Source organism: Hyperolius riggenbachi, chromosome 6 (assembly GCF_040937935.1).
Source record: "Hyperolius riggenbachi isolate aHypRig1 chromosome 6, aHypRig1.pri, whole genome shotgun sequence".
In the NCBI taxonomy this organism is placed as follows: Eukaryota; Metazoa; Chordata; class Amphibia; order Anura; family Hyperoliidae; genus Hyperolius; species Hyperolius riggenbachi.
Window position 1 is genome coordinate 153,832,655 of NC_090651.1, and position 17,880 is coordinate 153,850,534.

The window sequence follows — 17,880 nt, forward strand, 5'->3', positions numbered from 1 at the left end:
ATGTTGAGGTTGCAGGACCGAGTGTGGAAGAAGCTGAACCTCCACAAACGACCGCTATGGAAGCTCCAGGGGAACAACAACAAAGTGAGGAGCACCGAGAGACTGCAGCACAACCAGCGCGCAGGGCAACCCCGACACAGGCCAGAGGACGGGAAGATGCTGCCACACCAGCAGTGAGGACCACCACACCAGTGAGGCGTCGAGGTACCCTCCCCCCAACAAGGAGAGAGACAGAGTCCGAGATGTCCGGGGCTGTCTCCGGACTTCTCGGGATTCTTCAGAGCCACCAAACTCTCATAACCCGGCAGTTGCAAGATGAGGACAGGGGCCATATCATGGAGCAGTACAAGTCCCACATCACTTCACTGCAATGTGAGCTCGACGCTGTACATGGGCACTACAGGGACGAGCTTAAAATGATGCATGAGATGCACAGAGGAGAAATCGACCAACTGCGTGCGCAGCATCATCAGTCGGTGGGCCAGCTGCAGAACATGATGCAGCAAATGCATCAACAAAGCAAGGAACTACTGAAATTGCAGGCACACCCGTGTTTTCACACTGTGATGTCTCTAATACCATATCTGGAAAAGGTGCCTTCCCAAAACCTGATGGCGTGCCATTCCAATTTGCTGGAGGTGATTAAACAGCACATGGACACGCCATTATTGCAACCACCAATTTTTAGACCCCCACAACCAACAGCGGTGCCCACCTGGCAATCATCACAGATGTACACCGGCTTCAGAGGCAGTCAATATGGGCCACCGCTGTCAGGGTCCAGCTCATCCACGACCAGCACCCAAGAGAGTCCAGATTTCCAGGCAGCAACTCCCACCTTTTCTAGTAGTGGTGCCGATACAATTTGAAAAAAAAAGTCAAATTGCTCCTGGACATGCTCCTCTGAATACCTCCGATCCTCGGAGGAAGGATACCATCACAGGGCTTTTTAGCCCAACCTTTTCCCTGCCCCATCTCCTTCAACCAAGGTTCAGAGGTGTTCAGATGACCATGTCAGGGAACTTTTGGTTTTGCTGGACTTGAACTTTAGGGCCTGGTGTCCCCGAAAGACACTACCTGGGTCACAACCTTGTGCCTGTTGCACTGCACCTGTAGTCCTGCTCCTCTGCCATCGGTTCCTCTTGTTCCTTACTTTGTTGTTCCTAATCACTTGCACAAGACCCTTGGAGCCATGGGTGAAGGACACCTTCACTGGTCGGTGAGAGGCCTAGCCTTTTCACTGACCTGTGTCCTTCATCCATGGCTCAGAGAGTCCTGTGCCAGTGGTTAGGTTTTAGAAGCACTAATAATTTAGGGCCTGGTGTCCCCGAAAGACACTACCTGGGTCACAACCTTGTGCCTGTTGCACTGCACCTGTAGTCCTGCTCCTCTGCCATCGGTTCCTCTTGCTCCTCACTTTGTTCTTGTTCCTAACCACTTGCACAAGACCCTTTGAACCATGGATGAAGGACACCTTGACTGGTCGGTGAGAGGCCTAGCCTTTTCACTGACCTGTGTCCTTCATCCATGGCTCAGAGGGTCATGTGCCAGTGGTTAGGTTTTTGAAGCACTTCAATTTTAGGGCCTGGTGTCCCCGAAAGACACTACCTGGGTCACAACCTTGTGCCTGTTGCACTGCACCTGTAGTCCTGCTCCTCTGCCATCGGTTCCTCTTGCTCCTCACTTTGTTCTTGTTCCTAACCACTTGCACAAGACCCTTGGAGCCATGGATGAAGGACACCTTGACTGGTCGGTGAGAGGCCTAGCCTTTTCACTGACCTGTGTCCTTCATCCATGGCTCAGAGGGTCATGTGCCAGTGGTTAGGTTTTTGAAGCACTTCAATTTTAGGGCCTGGTGTCCCCGAAAGACACTACCTGGGTCACAACCTTGTGCCTGTTGCACTGCACCTGTAGTCATGCACCTCTGCCATCGGTTCCTCTTGCTCCTCACTTTGTTCTTGTTCCTAACCACTTGCACAAGACCCTTGGAGCCATGGATGAAGGACACCTTGACTGGTCGGTGAGAGGCCTAGCCTTTTCACTGACCTGTGTCCTTCATCCATGGCTCAGAGGGTCATGTGCCAGTGGTTAGGTTTTTGAAGCACTTCAATTTTAGGGCCTGGTGTCCCCGAAAGACACTACCTGGGTCACAACCTTGTGCCTGTTGCACTGCACCTGTAGTCATGCACCTCTGCCATCGGTTCCTCTTGCTCCTCACTTTGTTCTTGTTCCTAACCACTTGCACAAGACCCTTTGAACCATGGATGAAGGACACCTTGACTGGTCGGTGAGAGGCCTAGCCTTTTCACTGACCTGTGTCCTTCACCCATGGCTCAGAGGGTCCTGTGCCAGTGGTTAGGTTTTTAAAGCACTTCAATTTTAGGGCCTGGTGTCCCCGAAAGACACTACCTGGGTCACAACCTTGTGCCTGTTGCACTGCACCTGTAGTCATGCACCTCTGCCATCGGTTCCTCTTGCTCCTCACTTTGTTCTTGTTCCTAACCACTTGCACAAGACCCTTTGAACCATGGATGAAGGACACCTTGACTGGTCGGTGAGAGGCCTAGCCTTTTCACTGACCTGTGTCCTTCACCCATGGCTCAGAGGGTCCTGTGCCAGTGGTTAGGTTTTTAAAGCACTTCAATTTTAGGGCCTGGTGTCCCCGAAAGACACTACCTGGGTCACAACCTTGTGCCTGTTGCACTGCACCTGTAGTCATGCTCCTCTGCCATCGGTTCCTCTTGCTCCTCACTTTGTTCTTGTTCCTAACCACTTGCACAAGACCCTTGGAGCCATGGATGAAGGACACCTTGACTGGTCGGTGAGAGGCCTAGCCTTTTCACTGACCTGTGTCCTTCATCCATGGCTCAGAGGGTCATGTGCCAGTGGTTAGGTTTTTGAAGCACTTCAATTTATTAGGGCCTGGTGTCCCCGAAAGACACTTGGGCAGCTATGCCCTACAACTCTTCCAGCACAAAGTTGGTGGTTGGTGTTCCTTAAAACTGACCGGGCTATACCATAGATATGTTATTTTTTTGTCTTCCATGTTGGAAGAATGTTTCCATGTTGGAAAGTGGTTGTTTTTGCAATAAAAAAAATTGTTTTTACATACCTCAGTGTGATGAGTAGTTGTTCTTGTGGTGTGACTGCTCTCCTGAACGTGGTATCCTTCTTCCTAAGGTCATCCTTCACCATCTCCAAAAGGGTATCAAACCTGTCAGGAGATGGAAAGGAAGAAGCTGTAAAGTATGTTGTGGGACAAGGTGTTGGGTGGAGGATGGGGGAGGTGTGTTTACAGAGGTTTGGGAGTGTTGTGGAGGGTGGGGGTGTACTGTATAGCTAGGTATACAGGGGTGTGGGGGTCAGGGTGGTGTGTTTAGCTAGGTATACAGGGATGAGGTGTTGTGGGGGTGAGGGTGGGGTGTTTAGGAATGGTGGGGGTTGGTGTATTTAGGCCTATATACTTACAGGGGAATAGACATCCGAGTGTAGCTGTAGAACTTCTGTGGGTGTCGTCTGAGGTCCCGGTAGAGGGCCTGGAACTCTCCCTTCCTCTGCCTCCTGGCTAGTAGAGGGTGCACCCACCATCTCCTGCGAGAAGCACGCCTTCTCCCCACATAGTAGTAGGTAAACAACAGGAAGGAGAGAATTCCCAGGTAATAAGCGTAAAAAATGACTGGATCCATGGTCCCAACTGCTGTCTCTGTATCCAAGGATGGTCTCCACACGTCCAGCTGTCTCCAACAATGACCCCAGAGCTTCTGCTGACCTCCCAGAACCCCAGGTATTTATACAGGTTGTTATCTCTTTAAGAATCCGGATCCGGACCGGAACCGTGTTCATACCGCACGGAAACCGTATGCAACCGGACCGGATCCGGACCGGATCCGGACAGGTACCGTACGGTTCAGGTCCGATCCGGCTCCGGTGCGGTCCGGACATCCGGTGCGGTTTTTGCAAAACCGCAAGTGTGAACGTGTTGCAGACATGGAGAAGATTGTTCTTACAGCCCAAGATAGAGTAGATACATACAGTGCCTTGCAAAAGTATTCGGCCCCCTTGCAGTTTTCCACATTTTGTCATATTACTGCCACAAACATGAATCAATTTTATTGGAATTTCACATGAAATACAAAGTGCTGTACACGTGAGAAGTGGAATGAAAATCATACATGGTATATTGCTTGATTATTGCGCCACAGTCTACACAATTCCTATATAATAAATCTACTGCCAGCCGCTGGGGTCGCTGCAGTGATTTCCAAAAAATGTTACGCCCAGAGGCAAACATTTACAGTTTTACGCTATGTTTTCTTTTATCTGTTTTATTTGAGACTTACTGGAATAAAAGACCTCAGGGGAGGTTAAGATTTTATGAACAGGAGTGAGAAAATTTTGTTCGCAAGGCATTACTGAGTGCAGTTTCCACCTGTCTGTAGAGGTGGGCTCCATCTGGTGAGCATATTGTTGTGCAGGGAGTGGGACCTTCACGGCATGGAATGAGAGCACGTTTTACACAGAGTGACACCAATGAGGAGTATATATAATTTTTCTTATATGGACAGTATTACCCTATGTCGAGAATTGTTTTTCTTGCAGGACCCCTATTATGTACATATGGATATGAGCACTGCCTAAGATCCACCATTTATTGAGGTGGTCTGAATTCGGTGAGCATATAAGGAGAAGGGGTGGGGGTCTATGAATTGATGACACCAGCCTTCACAATTCACTGGAGCACTTTTGGGTGGTGTGCTGTATATTACTGATTCTGAACGTTATCACCCTATGTGGAGAATTTCTGTATTTTTCTAGGAGTGGTGAAATCAACTGTATTTTCTCAGTGAACCTCTAGCAGTGATCCTAAAGGTGGATGAAATTACCTGAATGGACCTTTGAGGACTTTTTGTAAGATATAAAATAGTTTTGTGGACTGTGGACTAAAAATTGCAGGTACAGAGTCTGGTGAGCGCAGCAGATATATTTGAACATTGAAAATCATACATGATTCCATTTTTTTTTTACAAATAAATAACTGCAAAGTGGGGTGTGCGTAATTATTCAGCCCCTTTTGGTCTGAGTGCAGTCAGTTGCCCATAGACATTGCCTGATGAGTGCTAATGACTAAATAGAGTGCACCTGTGTGTAATCTAATGTCAGTACAAATACAGCTGCTCTGTGACAGCCTCGGAGGTTGTCTAAGAGAATATTGGGAGCAAGAACACCATGAAGTCCAAAGAACACACCAGACAGGTCAGGGATAATGTTATTGAGAAATTTAAAGCAGGTTTAAGCTACAAAAACATTTCCAAAGCCTTGAACATCCCACGGAGCACTGTTCAAGCAACCATTCAGAAATGGAAGGAGTATGGCACAACTGTAACCCTACCAAGACAAGGCCGTCCACCTAAACTCACAGGGCAAACAAGTAGAGCACTGATCAGAAATGCAGTCAAGAGGCCCATGGTGACTCTGGACGACCTGCAGAGATCTACAGCTCAGGTGGGGGAATCTGTCCATAGGACAACTATTAGTCGTGCACTGCACAAAGTTGGCCTTTAGGGCCCTTTTCCACCAGCGCAAAAACGCAAACCGCGCAAGCGCTGAATCGCAAAAACGCAAACCGCTAGCGATTTTACAATCGCTACGGTTTGCTTTTTAACATAGGAATCGCGGTAGGTAATTTCCACTACCGCGATTCGTTTTTTACTTGATCGCGATCGCGCCGCGGAGCGACTTTTGCCGCGATTTTGCTATGCAGTGCATAGCATAGCAAAATCGCGGCCGCGAATCGGGGAATCGCCGCTAATTGCGATTCAGCAATCGCTAGCGTTCAGCGTGAACGCTAGCGATTGCTAGTGGAAAAGGGCCCTTATGGAAGAGTGGCAAGAAGAAAGCCATTGTTAACAGAAAAGCATAAGAAGTCCCATTTGCAGTTTGCCACAAGCCATGTGGTGGACACAGCAAACATGTGGAAGAAGGCTCTCTGGTCAGATGAGACCAAAATGGAACTTTTTGGCCAAAATGCAAAACGCTATGTGTGGCGAAAAATGAACACTACACATCACTCTGAACACACCATCCTATCCAATCTATAATCCGATCTATATCCAATCGAGAATCTGTGGCAAGATCTGAAAACTGCTGTTCACAAACGCTGTCCATCTAATCTGACTGAGCTGGAGCTGTTTTGCAAAGAAGAATGGGCAAGGATTTCAGTCTGTAGATGTGCAAAGCTGGTAGAGACATACCCTAAAAGACTGGCAGCTGTAATTGCAGCAAAAGGTGGTTCTACAAAGTATTGACTCAGGGGGCTGAATAATTACGCACACCCCACTTTGCAGTTATTTATTTGTAAAAAATGTCTGGAATCATGTATGATTTTCGTTCCACTTCTCATGTGTACAGCACTTTGTATTGGTCTATCACGTGGAATTCCGATAAAATTGATTCATGTTTGTGGCAGTAATATGACAAAATGTGAAAAACTTCAAGGGGGCCGAATACTTTTGCAAGCCACTGTATATCAAAACTTGGCTTTATGGTACGACTTTCGTAACACACAAGAATATAAGTCTATGATGCAGAGGATTTAAGCTATAATGGCAATATGAGGAACCGTGTCATTCACTTCCTGCGATTGTGCTATATATGGTTCTTTCTGACTAATCCTGTGAACATTACGCTCTTTGTTATACCTCCTCTTATGCTAGATTACTATATATAAGATTGTGTTATGCTTCTTATTCTTTGATCGCCTATGTCCAATCTATTATGAGCAGTTTTTTGTATGTTGCATTTTATTATCTTTCAATAAAGCTTAAAAGTGAAAAGAAAAAAAAGTTTTGTAAGCTCATTGTTACAATTCTACAAAGTCTTTTCAGTCGATAGATTTTGCTATATTTTTTAACTTCTGAACTCTAAGCTATTTGATCATTGCATAGGTTCAGCTCCTGTGTACAGTTACGTGCAAAGACATGGATATTTCAAATATCATCAGAAATGTAACACTAGAAAATATACTTTTATTATTTTTTAGTATTTATTTAATGCCAACATCTTTCACAATTATTTTACAGAGTATATACTGTAAAGTTGTGTCACTAACTGTCTTTCAGTGGGGCTCATAATTTATTTATTGTATTAAGAAATTGGCAGGCTTAGTACTAGGAAATATCCAAGCAATAAAAAAAAAACAAAAACAACAAATCCACTTACCTGGGGCCAGGGTCAGACTGGGCCACAGTAGTACAGTTTTTTCCCTCGGTGGTGGGCCCCACCTCCAGGTCTCTGGTGGGCCCCCCTCCTTGTCTGACAGAGTTTCAATTGCTGCCTGCAGCACAAAAATTCTCTTCTCAGTGCTGTAATCACTCATACTGAGAGCAGTGGCTTAGCTAAGGAGCTGCGGGCCCCGATGCAAGTTTTATATGGGGCCCCCTAATCACTCTATACATAACAATTGATATGGCGCACCAAAACCCGCCAATGGCAACTACAGTGTCAGAGGTGCAAGAAGGGGATGGGGAACAGCTTGTTAATGATTACCACTGTTCAAAGTATCTATAGAAGTGATGATTATGAGCACAGGACCAATAGAGAGGTAATACTGTAGTTAAGGGAGGGCCCTTCAGGGCCCTATTGGCCCAAGGGCCCCGATGCGGTTGCAACCTCTGCGGTCGCAACCTTTGCAAAGTAGGATATTACTTTATATTGAAGGAGGGGACTCTATGCAAAGTTTTACTGGGCAGCAGTCTCTCTGAATTACAATGCTGCTAAGATCATGTACATTTGGCCCTGTCCATAATACATCATGACCATGCCCACCTTCCGGTGCATGGTCACGCCCTTTTTTCACCGCAATCATGGGATGTGTGGGGCCCAGGTTGAAATTTCTTTGTTGGGCCCCCAGTGCCCCAGTCCGACCCTGCCTGGGGCTTCGGCCGGACCATGTGACCCGCACGTGGAGCACACAAGAAACCGACCAGGAAGCCGACCTGGCAAGGTCGACTTCTGCAGCGCAGGACACCGAGAGCCACTTGAGCTGCGGCGAGGGCACAGGATGTCAGCCAGGGGCTGGAGGAAGCCCCAGGTAAGTGGATTTGTTTTTTTTATTGCTTGGACATTCCCTTTAGCACTAAGAATGAGCAGGCAATTTTTTTTAAAGTTCAGACTCAGAAAACAGGCTAATATCAATTGCTGAACTTTCTTGCAGAATTGCCAGCTGATTTGACATTTTCTGTAAAATTGCATTGAAGTAAATGGCACAGACTTTAGCGGTTAATAGCAAAGCTCCCATACATGATAAAATCATCACATTTACTAGGCATGTTGGGGAGAAAAGTGGTGACAATTGAAAAAAAATCAAAAAGGCATTGTAATTTTTGAGAAAATCCATTTGAAAGTTACAATACTAAAAATGTTTTTCAAATGCAATTAAATGACAAATGTATCTACCCATTGGTATTGCAGCTTTAAATATGGTATATCCCCAGCAAAAGCAGTGATGTTTTAACAAAAAAAAAACTGAAATCCCCACCCCAGTGAAATGGGTTTAGGGGTTCTAATTTATCCCTTACCCAATTCAACTGTTAAAGATAAATAACACAATCAGAAACACAATAAATACTGTATTTTTCAGACTATAAGACGCTCTGGACTACACGATACACCTAGGTTTAGAGGGCAAAAATCAGGGGAACAAAAATACTAAACTTGGTGTATTAATGGTGCAGGGGTGTCTTATGTACCTTCTCTCCCCTCCCCCTTCAACTGTCTCTATCTATCTTTCACTGCCCAGCCACACTAACCCCTGCCGCCCCCTTCAGCTACACTCACAACACACAGAGCTACACTTTCAACTAAACTCTGTGCTAGTACATTCACTACATTCCCAGCTACACTCACTACACTGACATCTACATTAAATACACTGATATCTACACTAGCTACACTAAAAAGGCAAGTAGATGGGATGAAGGGGTGGGAATGTTGAAAGAACGCGGAGCCATGTGGTCATGGCTGCGGACTGTAGCACCATCTTGACTGGGTTGGATGCACATTTGGTATATAAGACACACTAACTTTTTTCCCCTCACTTTTGGGGATCCAGCACCAATATCTTTGGAAATTGGCCCACATGAATATTGTCTAAGATCTTGATTAAAGATCCTCGCTCAACCTCTGTGGACCTGCCACACATGTTGCTCCCCTCCAATGGCATTCACTATACTAAAGTATAGTGAAAGCCCCGTAAAAAATGTTTAAATGTGCCACCGTGGCTCCTCATTCATCCTTTCACAGTCCAATGGAAATACTCCTGATGGTTAAGTAGCACCTATTTTACTTTGGGTTAAGCATATTGGTAGGAAGGTTAGTATTTGGCAAATCAGTAGGAGAGGGTCCTTTTATACTGTATCAGTTGCTGTAAAATATAACTGAAAGAACAACTGATGTTCAGTGTCCATGTTTCCCTATGGCCTCTTTCACATCATACACTGAAAAACTGAAGTTTTTTTCACAATGTACTGCTATGGAAAGTTAAAATGCATTAAAATACAATGCATCAGAATGTGTAAAAGGGCCCTTAGTGTAACCTTAGGTGTATCAATAGGAAGGCTATTGTTAAGGGTATCGGTAACGGGATTAGTCTGCGGGAAAGTTAGTGGTAGAGAATAGGTTGGGGTAGTAGGTATTGAAATGGGTATGTAGAGTCTTAAAACTTTGTGGATTGGGAACTGAAAAATTAGGTTTATAAAAAAAAATGTGGATGCGGACAGCAGGGAGAGTATGAGTAATTATTCTCTCTAGTTGCATATACTTTGATTTGAAGATATCATACTGATGGGTGTTTGTCTGATAATAACTCAGTGTACAGATAAAGGACTTAGGGTTCCTGCGCTGTTAATAGGTACCTGTGGTCCTAACCAATTGGTCCCTGCACTGCATTAATGATCTTGTTAAAAGTGTTATGTTCTTAATCTTTTGTGTAAGAAGAAGATATGGGAAATTTGTACCTTGAATATATAAATAAAGAATCTATAAACAAATAAATATAATAGTATTTGGTAAAATATCTAAAATACCTTTTAGCAGGTTTCAATATAAGCAGAAGCTTCTATAAAATCTTGGTAGGCAAGGTGTGTAATTGAAGCTGGAAGGTGTTAGAGAGTGATAACTAAAGAGTTAAAGCGGAATATAACCCTGCATTTCAACTTTGCTCTAAAACATTATTTACAGTATATTATATGCAACCAGCAGTTTTTTTTTTTTTACTAGACCAGCATTGGAAGGGTTACACAGGGCTTTAAAGTTCCTGGAGATTTCTGCAGACGCATCCGAAGCTGAAATAGATACATTTTGTTTACATAAATGTATCTAAGTGTGGCACGTGACTCATCTCTCTGACTGAGAAGGAGCTGGAGGACAGCCAAAGAGTGTGTAACATTTATCAATAGATACATTCAACTAAATAGAATGTATCTATCTGAACTTCTGCATATCTCTCCATGGAACTTTAAACCTCTGTGTTTAACCCTTCCAATGCTGGTCTAGTAAAAAAAAAATGCTTTTTGCATATAATATGCTGTAAATAATATTTTAGAGCAAAGTTGAAATGTAGGGTTATATTCCGCTTTAATATAAGATCAAAGGTAGCGTTTGAATCAACAGCCATTTTCCTGAATTGGTCTCAGTGTACAGGTTAATTTGGAAACTGAATCCCAAACTCATAAAAGTCATACATGGGTGGAAAATTCTGTTTTGTTTTCTGGTGTGGAGAACATGTTCAGCATTCAAATGCATTAACCACTTCACCACTGAGGGGTTTTACCCCCTGAGCACCAGAGCAATTTTCACCTTTCAGCGCTCCTTCCATTCATTCGTCTATAACTTTATTATTACTTATCGCAATGAAATGAACTATATCTTGTTTTTTTCGCCACCAATTAGGCTTTCTTTAGGTGGGACATTATGCCAAGAATTATTTTTTTCTAAATGTGTTTTAATGGGAAAATAGGAAAAATGTGGGGAAAAAAATAATTATTTTTCAGTTTTCGGCCATTATAGTTTTTAAATAATGCATGCTACTGTAATTAAAACCCATGAAACGTATTTGCCCTTTTGTCCCGGTTATAAAACCATTTAAATTATGTCCCTATCACAATGTTTGGCGCCAATATTTTATTTAGAAAAAAAGGTGCATTTTTTTCAGTTTTGCGTCCATCCCTAATTACAAGCCCATAGTTTATAAAGTAACAGTGTTATACCCTCTTGACATAAATATTTAAAAAGTTCAGTCCCTAAGGTAACTATTTATGTATTTTTTTTAATTGTAAATTTTTTAATTTTTTTTTAATTACAAAAAAAAAAAAATGGGGAGTGTGGGAGGTAATGAGTTAATTTTATGTGTAAAAGTCATTTATTTGTATGTGAAAAATGTGTAGGGTGTAGTTTACTATTTGGCCACAAGATGGCCACAGTAACTTTTTGTTTTAATGCGACCTCCAAGCTTCCTTCCGGAAGCTTGGAGGAAGTATAATGAGCATGGACACGTGAGTTTTTTCTCACAATGATCGCGCTGCCCATAGGAGAGCAGCTGATCATTGCGGGGCTTAGATCAACGAACGGGAATTGATTTTCCCGTTCATTGATCTCTGGGCGAGCGGGCGGCGGCGGTTTTACTAGCGGCGGGCGGCGTGTTTACGAGCGGGAGCGTGGGCAGCGTCGGGAACGCGGAAAGTACGTGTTTCTCCGTCCCTGGTTTTTAAAGGATGGAAAAAGGGGCGGAGAAATACGTACGCGCAGGGGTAAAGTGGTTAAAGAGAATCTGTATTGTTAAAATCGCACAAAAGTAAACATACCAGTGCGTTAGGGGACATCTCCTATTACCCTCTGTCACAATTTCGCCGCTCCCCGCCGCATTAAAAGTGGTTAAAAACAGTTTTAAAAAGTTTGTTTATAAACAAACAAAATGGCCACCAAAACAGGAAGTAGGTTGATGTACAGTATGTCCACACATAGAAAATACATCCATACACAAGCAGGCTGTATACAGCATTCCTTTTGAATCTCAAGAGATCATTTGTGTGTTTCTTTCCCCCCTGAGGGGGGAGTGCATAGCAGAACCACAACACTGAAGAACTTGGCAGCCTTCCAGACACAGGCTGACAAGTCTGACAAGGGAAAGATACATTGATTTATTACAGAGACTGTGATAGTACAAAGTGCTGCAGTAAGCCAGAACACATTAGAATAGCTTTTGGAACTTGTAGGATGATAAAAAACAGGATGCAATTTTTGTTACGGAGTCTCTTTAAAAGGGTATGGGAAGACTCCTACATATATGAAAAATACTGTGCAATTGAAAATAAGGAGGGGAAATATACCTGTATATACCAATTGCGTATTTTCTGGTGAAACGCTGCTGCAGTTATGTGTACTTTCTGGTGAACCGCTGCCGCAATAAGTTTAATTTCTGATGAAACGCTGCCGCATTACAATTATTTTCTGGTGAAACATGGCCGCATTACGATTATTTTCTGGTGAAAGGCTGCCACATTACGATTATTTTTTTGAGTGAAAAAATGGCTAGAGGCTCCCCTGATGTTGCAGATGCTAAAAAGTGGACAGACGCAGACACAACTGTGTTAGTGGGCTCAGGCCCTTAGGGCCCAATCAAACTATGTATACTGCAAAACATATCGATTCTAACATGTGCATTTTACATGTTATTGTAAACTAGTAGACCCAAGCCCGTTTAAAAAAGGGCTCTAGGTCTTTTTTCTTCTACTGCCGCCAGTGCGCATTCGCTCGCCCGCACCCGCCAGGCGTGCGCATGCACCCTACCGCTTCGCTCGCCCACCCAGCTCCCTGGTCCTGTCCAGCTGTCCATACTGTGCACATGCGCAGTATCAAATAACAGGGACACAGGGACAGCTGGACGCAGCAACACAGGGAGATTATTATGGAGGATTCTTTGTCCTGGCATTACTGGCATTAATTACATCAAGTGATATAAGTGTGATGTCACAGCTCATGTTTGGGAGAGATATGACTTCTAGGAAAATGTCTATATTATGTGATACAATCAATTTCAGTAATGACAAAACCACAAATTCGCAGTGATGTTATTACCCAATCTGGCAGTTAGACTGGGTAACTGCCATTCACTAAGTGAATTTGAAAATAAAGAAAACCTTTAGAATTACCAATGAGAAGATGGGCTAGTCCAAAACATGTCAGTTCTGTCAGATTTCTACTAACTACTGTCATTGACAGCAACATGGGAGAAAAGTTATAGCACATTTTACTCTGGGAGAAATGTACTTTTTACAGTTACTGTACTTTGTTTTCCACGATAGTGGTCTTTTAAGCTTAGTTCTAGTGGCTATGACACATGATGTGGGACATACATTTTAACAAATCATTCTGCTATATGCAGTTTATGTTCCTTATTATTATGCATTTGGAAATTAAATCATTGTAAGTTTACATGACCTGTTGAAAAGTATGGCAAGTATATTAGCTTCTATCATATTGCCATAGAAAATATGAGGGAATGTAAGGGGGGCATATGTATAAAAACCTCAGCCATGACAATACCTCGACAGATTGGTGCCTTTTCCCATTCTCCATCTTCACATTTAATTCTGTTATTCCCCTCAAGTATATATAAGTTTGCACATTGATATTCTACAGAAGAACCTGAATCATAGTTTAGTTTTCTTAATCCTTTGATGTCCCCATTCTGCACTACTGGTGGTGAACCGCACTTTTCTCCAATTCCTAAAACAAAACAAAAAGCATTTTTATGTTACTAAACCGCATGTACAATAATATTTCAGAATTACTAGATGAAGATTCAAGTGTGTCTTATAAGGTATTATTTTATTTTATATTTTGGTGTTGCAAACAAATATGTTTGTAATAAGGAAAACAAATCTTCCAAAAATAATTTTAACAAATTCTCCTATTTTGGAGTTGAAATTACCACATTTATTTATGGCACATATATGCATTTTTCAATACAGTAAATTAAAAAATAATTTATAGCTGGTAAGATAAATGTAGCTCCACTCAGCATTGCACGCACTCCAGTGCAACACAGTTATGTGGCGCAACATGGTGCCGAAGGGGATCAAAGAGCTGATTTTGATTGCAATTTGCAATACATCGTGTATTGTAGAAAGTGTCCATGGTTTACTGTATGTCGGTTAGACCACCCAATGGGCTAAGCACAGAATCTTCTCCTTAAATCTGCAATTAGAAACCAATATGTGAATCAGGTTGTCCCCTTCACAACTTGTAGAGAAGGGCCATAATGTATAACAATTGCGGTTTTGAATCTTACAGCAGATTCGGAAATTGAGGAGCAGGGGTGCTCGGATACCCCTTTTCAAAATCCGGATTGAATTCGGATCCGGATACCAGATATCCGGATCCAGATCAGATATCCGAGTTCAAAATTTTCCGATCCAAATCGGATATCCGACCTCAGTATCTGGGGTATCCGGGCGGATTCGGCTATCTGGATAGCAAAACCTGAAGTGGCCTTTAAATTGCTTCAAAAAGGGTTTTTTAGGGTAAATGAGGCATGTAGCATCATGTTTTTTTAAAGGGAAACACTAATTGATGATGTGGGGACTTAAAATCCCCCCCCCCCCCCCAAAAAAAAAGTCTGTCAATTAGCATCAGGACAAGGTTCCAGACAGCGGTCGTGCAGCCCACATTGTGTCCAAAGTCCAACTGCACAACTGGGACAAGGCAGTTTTCAGCCCAGACACCTCCAAAAAATTACGCAGTAATTGTGTTTTGGGTTAAATATAGGTAGTATCAGCACAGCAGCAGTAGCCTGTGGCACCCTGGCGGTGGGAGCAGCAAAGGCAGCAGGAGCAGGGCAATGCAGCAGCAGCAGGTGTAATGTCTGCCTGGAGCATGCCGGACGTGGCACTTGGTAGTGGCACGTGGCACTTGGCACTTTGCATTTGGCACTTTGCATTTGGCATTTGGCACTTGGCACGTGCCAAGTGCCAAATGCCAAGTGCCATATGCAAAGTGCAATATGCCAAGTGCTAAATGCAAAGTGCCAAATGCAAAGTGCAAAGTGCCAAATGCCAAGTGCAAAGTGCCAAATGCAAAGTGCCAAGTGCCAAATGCAAAGTGCAAAGTGCCAAATGCAAAGCTCAAAGTGCCAAATGCAAAGTGCCAAATGCAAAGTGGCAAGTGCAAAGTGCCAAATTCAAAGTGCAAAGTGCCATATGCAAAGTGAAAAGTGCAAAGTGCCAAATGCAAAGTGCCAAGTGCCAGCAGCAGCAGGTGTAACGTCTGCCAGGAGCATGCCGGACGTGGCTCTTGGTAGTGGCACGTGGCACTTGGCATTTGGCCCTTGGCACGTGCCAAGTGCCAAATGCAAAGTGCCAAGTGCCACGTGCCAAGTGCAAAGTGCAAAGTGCAAAGTGCAAAGTTCCAAGTGCAAAGTGCCAAGTGGAACGTGCCAAGTGCCACATGCTGAGTGACAGTCAGACAGCAGAGGAGAAGACACTAGTGCACACTAACTGTCACAATGGCACTGCTCAGCAGCACAGTAGTTCTGTTGTAAGCCAACAGTAGTACTACTACTCTAACAACTAACTAGCACTGACTGCAGTACTAACTACACAATAACACAGTAATCCTATTCCCTAACCTAACCTACACTGTAGCTAAGGCTAGCAGGCCAGCAGGCAGCAGCTGGCCTGGTCTGTGCACAGCACACACACAGACACATAGCAGCTGCCTTCAGCAGCCCTGCAGCACACACTCTGACTGTCACTGAATGAAATCAAGATCGCTACCTAACAATACAATAGTGTAGTGATAGTGAAGGGGTTAATCACTGAACAGCTTTAGGTTTATCACTGTATACAGCACTTGCTAGGCCAGAAGCACTGGAGCATGTCTCTCAGTGAGCATTCACAGCAAGGACACGATTTCTCATCATGGCAGCCCTCCTTATTATGCAGGGGGGCTGGCCAGGGTTCCCTTCTGTGATTGGGTGCCAGAGCTTAGGCTGGGAGCCCTCTGATTGGCTCAATGGGGTCAGGTGGGGCTGGCCAGGGTTCCCTTCTGTGATTGGGTGCTAGGGCTTGTGCTGGGAGCCCTCTGATTGGCTCAATAACGTCATCTCCTTAGTTACAGTATTCCTATCTGCATATCCGCCGGATATCCGCGGATATCCGGGGATGCGACCAAATATCCAAGGTTTGCTATCCGGATTTCCAGAGAAATCTGGAAATCCGAATCGGATAGCTGAAAAAAAGGGTCGGATATCCGGGTTATCCGGATATCCAGAATCCGGATGAGCACCCCTGGGAGGATGACCCTGCCCTTGCGAGCTTACAATCTAAAGGGTAGTGGGGGACACACTAGGTAAGGAGGTGGAGGATGGATGAGGCAGTGACCCTTTGCCTCTGATTACAATGTGAATAGATAAGTAAAAAGGGCTATCAAATTTTATAAGCTTGTCTGAACAGGTGGGTTTTAAGAGTGCGTTTGAAGATGTCCAGGTTTGGAGCATGACGTACAGGCTATGTAAGAGAGTTCCAGATGAGTGTATACAGCACTTACTAGGCCAGCAGCACTGGAGCATGTCTCTCAGCGAGCAGTGACAAGCAAAAACGATATTTCTCATCATGGCAGCCCTCCTTGTTATACAGGAGGGCCTGGCCAAGGTTTCTTTCTGTGATTTGGTGCTAGGGCTTAGGCTGGGAGCCCTCTGATTGGCTCAATGAGGTCAGGCGGGGCTGGCCAGGGTTCCCTTCTGTGATAGGTTGCTAGGGCTTCTGCTGGGAGCCCTCTGATTGGCTCAATGATGTCATCTCCTTAGTTACAGTATTTGGAATCGGATATCCGCCAGTTATTCGCGGATATCCGGGTATGCGACCAAATATCTGCATAGTGGTATGCGGATTTCAGCCCAGATATCCGGAATCAGAATCCGGTCGGATAGCTGAAAGTTTGGATATCCGGGTTACCCGGATATCCGGTATCCGGATGAACACCACTGTTGAGGAGGGAAGGAGACAGAATTGCAAATATCATGTCACATGGTGTTGCCTCAGTTCTCCATCATGTCCATGTTTTCTGGTGATTGGTTATTCCAGCGGAGTCATGGGGCATATAAGGGTATGAGTTTTGAGTTCCAATGCACTTCACCACTTGACAAAGGATGGTCATCTGTCCAAAACGGCGACACACCATCTGCGACATGACACTGCTTGGTTTATCCAGTGGCTTGTCAACCATTTGCAGCATGAGCTATTAATTACATGATCTATAAATACTGTTCCGTCATGGCTGTGATGGTTGGTATTTACTAAGCGCATGTGAACAAAAAGAACAGAAACTTTTTGGTGCTGGTCGTATGATTCTCGAAGGGGATTAATGTGTCGGTCTTTGTCTGACATGTTGCTCTGAGGGGGTCAACGCCATGCCGGACTGGATCCAGCAGCGGCGCAGGGAGCCCAAATGTACCCACATATTATCTATATTATGAAACATAGAGGGCCATCCTGAAACCAGTGGTAATCAGGTCCAACACTTTGATCAGAAGAGGCTGATACCATGTTGGATTTATGTCCAACAGCAGAACCCATAGCAGCAGCTATTATGCTTCTTGTTGGACAATGTCTGGCATCAGGAGCTGGGGAAACAATCCACTAAGGATTGGAAAAGATTAATTGTATCTAAACCATTTAGAATAGGGATGACGACCCAATGCTCTTACTTTACAGAGCCTAACTGTGACAACACTAGCTGCTTGCTTGTTAGCAAATAGCATAATCTTTTAAAGCGGACCCAAACCACAAATTTTTTTTATTTAAAATATTTAGTTACACCACTCTG

General features: G+C 44.1%; 1 protein-coding gene across 2 annotated transcripts in view; it reads right to left on the minus strand.

Annotated features, from left to right (window-relative positions):
- Positions 1-17,880, minus strand: part of LOC137521184 (coagulation factor XIII B chain-like) — a 701,298-nt gene that overhangs the window by 377,031 nt on the left and 306,387 nt on the right. For both annotated transcript variants that reach the window (XM_068240112.1, XM_068240111.1), the window contains one exon: positions 13,600-13,782. In XM_068240112.1, the coding sequence (XP_068096213.1) occupies positions 13,600-13,782 (183 nt within the window). The remainder of the gene's footprint in view (positions 1-13,599; positions 13,783-17,880) is intronic.